This window comes from Cydia amplana, chromosome 1 (assembly GCF_948474715.1).
Source record: "Cydia amplana chromosome 1, ilCydAmpl1.1, whole genome shotgun sequence".
NCBI classification, from domain to species: domain Eukaryota; kingdom Metazoa; phylum Arthropoda; class Insecta; order Lepidoptera; family Tortricidae; genus Cydia; species Cydia amplana.
The window spans coordinates 10,889,857-10,898,382 of record NC_086069.1 but is presented as its reverse complement, the minus strand read 5'-3'; the positions used below and the strand labels follow the sequence as shown (position 1 = coordinate 10,898,382).

General features: G+C 35.1%; 1 protein-coding gene across 1 annotated transcript; it reads right to left on the bottom strand.

Annotated features, from left to right (window-relative positions):
* Nucleotides 1–3,152: 3,152 nt before the first annotated feature.
* On the bottom strand, nt 3,153–4,632 carry LOC134653114 (uncharacterized). The gene is made up of 2 exons (XM_063508424.1): nt 4,552–4,632; nt 3,153–4,432 (listed from the first exon to the last, which is right to left on the bottom strand). Exons 1-2 carry the CDS (start codon nt 4,586–4,588, stop codon nt 3,156–3,158), a joined length of 1,314 nt encoding a protein of 437 aa, XP_063364494.1. The 5' UTR covers nt 4,589–4,632; the 3' UTR covers nt 3,153–3,155.
* Nucleotides 4,633–8,526: the final 3,894 nt, after the last annotated feature.

Below are 8,526 nucleotides of genomic sequence, written 5' to 3'. Positions count from 1 at the left end.
AACAAATCAGGTGTAAATAAAAGTTATTTTCTGGTTGAATCAAACGAACTAAAAATGTGTAATTTGAGGTGTAAGTAATAGGGATGTTGACTGTAGCTAAAACAAATGCACACCGTGCATGAAATATAAAATTAACGATAAAACGCAGTAGAAAATGATTGATAAAACGTACCCAAGCACCGCAGTAATTTTTTGACAAAATGTATAATTTAATAAAAGATTATATTTAATGAGTTGATAATTTGACTGTGATGTCCTGATGTCACACGTGTTTTTCACGTGTGGTTTATATACATTTCATACGTCTTGCTAATCGTTTGATAGTTAGACAAAAAAAGCTAACTTGACTTGTCAGTCATATACCCTATTGTTGATTTCGTTAAGTATTCGTATATTTTGGTTAATCTCTCGACAGGTAAGGAATATTTCAGGCAAAACACAAAAGAACTTCTAAATCTGTTGCGGATGTTTACTTGCCTGCTATTTGTGGCGCATTCCTTCGGTCCATGACCTGCTGTTTAGATGATCCCATCAACTCAGCTGAAAGCTTGTAAGGTGAGAACTGTAGAAAGTTAATGTTTTGTAAAGTATTTTTAGAAAAGAACTCTCAAAAATGTTATAGATATAATGATGACTGTATTTCATTTGCGATGGACGATTATAATTTACACTCCTTGTAGCAAATTTTCATATCTTTATAATCTACCTGTGTCGCCTAGGTACCTAGGTCATCAATAAATGTAGCTATTAAGCTAGCTAGGAGCTCAAAAAGATCTGCGATCTTGTGTGCTCTTAACAATAAAGTTGTTGTGGTCAGAACATGTTGAACACGTCGCCCGGTTAGATACTTTACTTCTGCTGATTACTGTACTTTGCGAGATCTAATGAATTATTGTTAAATGCAAAGATAAAAATAATTCCATACTAATAAGCTGTAGGTATCAGAATATCTACGTGTAGGTATAGGTATCAGAATGTGGTATAAAAATTTGCATGACGCATTCAATTTATGTATGTGTAAAACAAAACACTGTTTATTTTTCTTATTTTCCGTTCGTAGCCTTGACATTAGAGGAACAACTGACATTTATGCATTTTATAAATATTGACAAAACTGGTCACATAAAGCACTGTTTATATTATTTACATACCTACCTTTAAAATGGTTTTTAAATTAAACAAACATGTCAGTGAGCGTTGTTTAGTGAAAGGATAGTATTTTGTCGCCAAACAATCGACGTAGTGAGAAATTAAGTCCAAAATTAGCTGTTACACAAATTATATCAATCACAATTTTAGATACACAAATAGACCTTGTCTCACAGTAAGCTCAATGAGGCTTGTGGTACGGGTACTAGACAGATATATATGTACATATATATAATAGATAGATAAATATGTACTTAGTACTTACATACATAAAAAACATCGATAACTCAGGAACATGTAGGTATTTGTGATAGACACAAATAAATGCCCTTATCGGGATTCGAACCCGGGACCTCATGCTTCATATGCAGGGTCACTACCGACTAGGCTAGAACGCTGTCCACTTCAACTTGATGTTTCGCCGTTTAGTATTTCCACGCAAGTTTTGATACCTTTTTGCTAAACGAACGGCGTAAATACTATTGAAAATATACTATATACCTAAGCAGGTTTTTGTAGATATGTTTCTACATAATCAGGAGAATTTGGTATTAAAGGAGTTAATTTTCTATAACTAATGTGAGCCTTGTGGAAGCAATCCATACATACCATTTAGTTGCTGAAGCAAGCAAGCGTGTGACGCACGACAAACGCGCGAGATGCGTCAAGATGGGCCCGCTAGCTAGACGCTATCTATCCCTGCCAACCCTGCCTATACTCCAAGCAGTTCAAGCATTAACAATACGGTATGAAAGGTGACATTAATATCAAGTGGGTACTTAAATAATAATAAGTAATAGTACTAAGTACAGAAGACTCACTCTCTAACAAAACGCGTCTATTACGATCAGCACAGATATGGCCGCTAGGTGGCGATAGCGCCATGCGCGGCTTATGGCTTTCCCCAAAATTGGGGCCGGAACGGATGTACTTTTAGCTACCTGTAGCAAAGCGACGAAATCGCGGAGTGAGACACGCCTGCCTTTTCGCCGCCACGTCAATGAAGTAATAAAGTGTCATCAGCGCCATGTAAAAAATTGCTCGTATACAAACCTGACCAAAACTACGACTTGATATCAAGTCGTGGCGTGTAGGGCACGAAATGTTCGGACTTCATATCAAGTCAATGGCGGCGAAAGGGTTAAAGTAAAACTCATTTTATAATTTGACTTTCAACAAGTTTTTACTTAGAACCTACTTGGTTCGTATGAGTTAGTGACATAATTTAAAAAAAAGTTATAACTCCCGTGAGAGTAAAATGGACTTAGCTCTGGAACTGGAGCTCCCGCTGCACTTGCGTGAAATAGCACGCTTACTGCGCAAGTGTGATGAAAAGCAATCTATTATAAAACCATTTTGATTTTAGATTTGCTATCTCTGCTGTAGTCTGGACTAAAGCGCGCACGCAAGACTATTATCAAATTATTGTAGTCATGGTATGTTTATGGTATGATGGAAACCCATCGAGGCCAATATTAAATGATGAATGAATGAAACAAGATTGTATGGTAACTTGGAGATTTCAAGCTAATAAAGTCAGTCACAAATGGAATAAAACGAATAAAATCGAAATTAAAGACAATATTTATTTTGCTAAGTAAGTTGTTAGTACATATGATATGTGCGAGAGCTCACTTACTCACTCACTTATTTAAAATCGAGTAGATAAATAAATATTATATATCGGGAGGGAAGGGGTTAATCTGATACTCTCAGTAAAAGTAAGTAATCCGGAGCACTGGATCCAAAGGAACAAGCAAACAAGCAAGACCCAATTTTTCTCATCAAAATTGAACAAGAAATGTCAATATTACATATATCAATGGACTCTCAGTATCGCTTTTCATAACTTTTTAGACGTCACCGTTACTTTTAAAACAGTAGCCACAAAGCCACATTGTGCGGGTGTTTACTGTTAAATTTATCGCACCGACGAAAAACACATTAATCATAGGTATTTGAAGTAGGTATTTAAAGAGAAACCACACGGCACACGTACGTTGGTTTTACCAAAGTTTTTTCGGCTCTCGACGATGAAGCAATCCATTGACAAACTTTGAGCCTTCAGTAAACAAATATGACCGATGTTTTCCAAACTTTCCATAGAATATTTTATCTGCCAATGCCATTATTTCTTCTTTAGCACGTTTGGAAAAATTATAAGCCATGGCTTCAACAATATATTGTATTAAATCGTGTAATGCTGTCTCTATCACTATATCACTGCGCATATTGGTCGACCATTCTCTGACAAATGAAATCCATCTCTCCATGTGAGTGCCATATATATCATCGCCATCTATTCCAAATGCAGTATCTATGATGTCTAGAATTATATACGCAGATTTCGCCTTGTCTTGAATTTTTTTCTCATTTGTGCGATTAATTTTGTACCGTCGAATTATAATAGAATGTAAAAATAATACGACTTCTCTCATTTCATTTATATTTGCTGATGCCATGTTATTCAATTTTGTTTCCAAAAAAGCAACAATTTTATCCCTTAACACCGTTTCGAAGAATGATCTCTTAGTAAGTAATAATCGTGAAATTCTTTGAACACAATATTGAAATTTTGTGTTGACCAGTTTCAAAACTTCGTCTAAAAATTTGAACAGGTAGTCAGAAAATGCAGGATTTGGCCTGCAAATTTTATAATTCGAACACATGAAGTTGATTTCCTGTCTTTTATCATTGTCACTAAATATGCGAAGCGTGTCAGTCAGTATTTCTTTTTCATTATCTTCTGTATCTTGAGCCAAAGTAAGAATTCTCTTTAAGAGTTTTGTCTCAATTTTGACTCTAATCATACAAACAACATTGACCATGTCTAAAATAATATATTCTTCATCTACCTCAGAGATAGGTTTTTCCCTGGCAAGGTCAGAAAAGTATTTCTTCAACATGGTAATATATTCAGACTTTGTCTTTTTTACTATAGGAATCAAATCAGTTTCTAATAACTTAAGTTTATTTTGCACATGGCCAGCAATAGCTTGGATACTATCGATTCCTTTCTGCTGTGATCGTTCTTCGAATTTGTGTATTCGCGCTAATATTGAATTACCCCCAGATGTTATTTCGGGCAAGTTTTCCGTTAATAGTTCATGTAAAGCATTGTCTTTAATTATCTCCATTATAGGAGCATCGCCGTCCGATTGCCTTCTAAAATATCCTAATTCCAGTTCCTCATCAAGGCCTTGTTTCATCAAATTAATAAACGTGGGGTCCATATGTATGTCTGCTTCTAATTTGACATTTTTAGATGCAAATAGCTCTATCGCTGTAATCATTTATTACATTAATGTAAATCGAATAATAAATTGAAATCCCTAGTTAAGATGAAAATATCTATATCTTAGAGGATTAAATATAATAGAGGTTAAATATAATAAGGCTTACCGTATGAGACGAATAAAATAATAAATTGAAGCCACATTCTTTTACCTCCTAAGTATCTTTACGAATACGAATATTTTTTTAAATATTTAATTATTCTTAGGTATTTTAAGTACCGTACAATATTTATTACTAATGAAATTGTTAACGACCATAAAATTGCGCGGTTGATTATTATTAACAGGAATATTATCATTACAGTTTTATCAGCATGTAGTTATAAATAGTGATAAATATGATGAAATACTTAATTTACAACTTTGAACCACATGCCACTAGTTCCACCACACACCACATTTCTATTTCTGTATGATAGCATCAACCCATATTTAATCTCGCAAAATACACGAAAGATTTTTAAAAACCTTGAAAAACTTTTTATGGCCCACATCTTCACTACACCTTATAAAACAAAGTCCCCCGGCGCGTCTTCTGTCTGAAAGTATGTATAATTGTTGGTGATAAACCATAGAATTAGAATAGACAAGAACAACAGTCAATCTTCAAAAGTGCGACCAAAAATGAAATGCAAGTGTGTGCGTAAATTGTCTATGTGAGATCAAAAATAGTGATGTCATGTTACAACATATTAATAATCTGTCGGTGTTTGATTGCTTTATCGACTACTTTTTCAAATGTGTTATTTTAAACGTTAAAATTCTACGACATTATGATGTATAAAATAACACCTGCACTGCGCGAGCTATCGAAATCGTTACAGCCTTATCTTAGTCTAACTCTTACTGTGTTAGAAAGTGAAGTTTAAATTTACTGCTAAACATCTGCACCTTCAAAACGGGTATAACAATCGTTATTATTTGAAGTCGGTTATAAAGTTTAATGTCTTAATTATGTCTTGTGAAGAAATGATTACATAGCTATTAATATACCGACAAGTTATCGATACTGTCATCTGAACATTTTGTCAAGCCCTAGCATAAAGTAACAGTTTATGTTTTTACACAAAATATTTTAAATTATTGAGTAATATGATAAAATATTAGCACACAAAGGAAGAAAAACTTATAATCAACTGTATAAACCGGCTTCTTACACTTTTTATGCTGTTAATTTGTCAAAATATCGTTAAGAAAATTTCGCCTCGAATATCATTATTCCTCTGAAATGAGTATTTGCTAGGTTTATTTGGCCCCGTGACACTGAAATCCGGTACACTACAAGACACTATCTTCATTGTATTACTTTATCAAATAGTTTTCTTCCGAATTTGTGTATATTTTTTAAATTGAAAATTACGGTGATACGCTCTTGGCCGTCCGCGGCCGTCGTCAAACTCAAAAATGGTCACGTTTTCTCATTTGTAGTCTCGACTCTTTCGCACTCATGCGATGTTCATAAACGTGTGGCTTCCCTTTTGCACACTTCAGCTGTCTGTCAAGCGCGAGCGCGAGAATGACAAGTCTGTGTGATAAACTCAAAAACTACCGAACGGATTTTCACGCGGTTTTCACCTATCAATAGAGTGATTCTTAAGGAAGGTATAGGTGTATAATTTATTCCAAATTTTATATTAAAGGAAAAATGGAAAAGTTACGCTTCCGGCAGGACTTGAACCCGCATCCTCCACAATCCGTGTGTTGCTATTAACCAATTGAGCTACGGAAGCTTACCAGGACTTATACATACACGCCTTTGGGGTGGCGTATAGCGACATCTACCGAAAGACGATTACATCTTTTAACCGCACCGGAGTCTCAAGTTATAATTTGTTGATTAATTAGCAAACGGGGAATGAAAACGGTGCTTCGGTGTAGCAAATAGTGTAATCTTAATTAAGCATGCTTTGCATAGGGTCTTGCGGCCCCATCCCCATGGGATACCCTCCTCCAATTGAGGGGGGATTTAAATCTTCTCGGGGCAGAGGTGTAGGGTTGGAGCCGGTCTACCTAGCTTTATTTGACGTTCATAAGCGCATTGTAATTATGCCTACTTGAATAAACTATCTTTTATCTTATCCCGCAATGAACGTGTTAATTTCACAGCCTACGCGTATTTTTAACCCTGGCTGAACTTGAGGCTGGCCCCTTGACTTGCAAACGAGGCTGAGGAAGACGAATAGCAGACAAACAAGTCGGCAACATTAGCGGGGATAATTTCGCATGCGCGGGGCGTGTCTGGAGCGTACAAATGAGCTGCGCAGACGCCTGTATTGTCATGACGGCTGCGCTAGGGTTGTCCAATGGAAAATAAAATAATAAAGAAAAATGGCTGATAATCGAACACTATTTTATTGTTTAATAACTTAAAAGTGTAAGTAAGTAATTTGTCGTTTTCAGCAGTTGTATTAAGTATAAACAATAATTATTATTTCTTCTGTGTAAGTAAATGAAAAAATAGTAGAGTAGCTACATCTTAGAAAAAAATACCGGTTATTTATTGTCGAGTACATTACTCATCCTTTATTTAGTTTAATGGTGGGTAGTTAAATAGTAATAGAGCCGGACCGAACTACGTAACTGTGGAACAAAGTGTAAGTTCATCATAAACGTCAAATCTCTATGAAACAATAACGATTATAATGACACTTAGTTCCGTCAAAGTTGGTGCAAAATTATCGGACTGTAGTTAGTATTGATATATTTCTCTATTGGAGAGTGCCCTAGGGAGCCCGATATCCATTGCCATTAAACACCTAACCTTATAGGTACGAAAATAACAAATGACTAACGATAACAAAGGCACCAAATGATCGCTAGTAGCAGTAAATGATTGCCACCATTTGTAAAAGCTACGCAGTGGCAGCCCTGTAGCGATCGGTCCGAGGGTAACTCGCGATGATTTACTGTGCGTTCGAGCCTTGGGCTTGTTACACGGAACCATACCTAATAGCTTTCGCCGTTTGCTCATTTAGGACCGCAGGGTCTATATTGTTTACAATAGGTATCATGAGGAGATTGAGGAGACAACACTTCGTTGTTTGGTTTGTATTAGAAACCTTTTTGGCAATCACGGATATGCAAAAAATACATGCATATGTCTGCATGTAAAGTACCTACCTAAATAGAGGTTTGAGAGATATCTGTAGCTGATCAAGTGATCATTGTATGAGTATTGAATCTTATACAGCTAGCATCGGTAGATAAACAAAAAAATACGTGTTATAGGACAGCATTGCGATTCCGGTAACGTATGTACGTGTAATGACTATGAAATATGTATTAGTTGCTTTGAGTTGTCATAGAAATCACCGTATTTATTCTTCATGGATCCCAACATCAGAGACATCTGTTTTCAAAGAATAAAGATTTATTTAAAAAAACGTATTTCCAAAAGAGACAGTACAGTGATCCCCTACTAGGCTCAGCCTGTAACGTGGGAATCTTAGAGAAATTGTAACACATTAAAGTCTATTTTTTTATTCGGTAGACTAAACTGACATTTCATAGTATGAAATGACATTTTATGTTCATACTATGAAATGTCATTTTTAATCTACCGAATAAAAAAATAGACTTTAGTAACACATTACATCTGTAATACAGTGGGGTAATTGCTGCAATATTCAGATTTTTTTGACGAGGCTGAGTTTTCGATAAACATTAAAAAATAGAGGTACTTATTCAAAGTGCCAAAAATATGTACACACCAACATAATGCAAAAAAAAGTTTCCTTGAAATAAATACATAATGTAATTATATTTATGTAGTTATATTTTATTATTAGGTACCTACCCAAAAGACTAGAAAAACATTACCCTAACCCTAAGTAAGACTACACTTATCAGAAATTATATTTATAATTACCAGTTGTACTTTATACAGAAACTGCACAATTGTTAGGTGTAATAGGTGTACATATTTATTATTGGATCTGTCCACATTTTGCAATCGGTTACAAGCTGCATTAGATATCATATTTGTACGATGACTCCAATAAAGCTAATGAGTAGATATGCACGTCACTCAGGCCTATAATCTATTTCGACCTGATTTATCCTTCAGTTATAGTTCTTAATG

Bases quoted from the DNA above. Each gene is read 5' to 3' on its own strand.
- LOC134653114 (XM_063508424.1), bottom strand. From the start codon at position 4,588: ATGTGGCTTCAATTTATTATTTTATTCGTCTCATACG. The intron at 4,433-4,551 runs GTAAGCCTTATT...AAATGATTACAG, and splicing joins TATTTTATTCGTCTCATACG to CGATAGAGCTATTTGCATCT.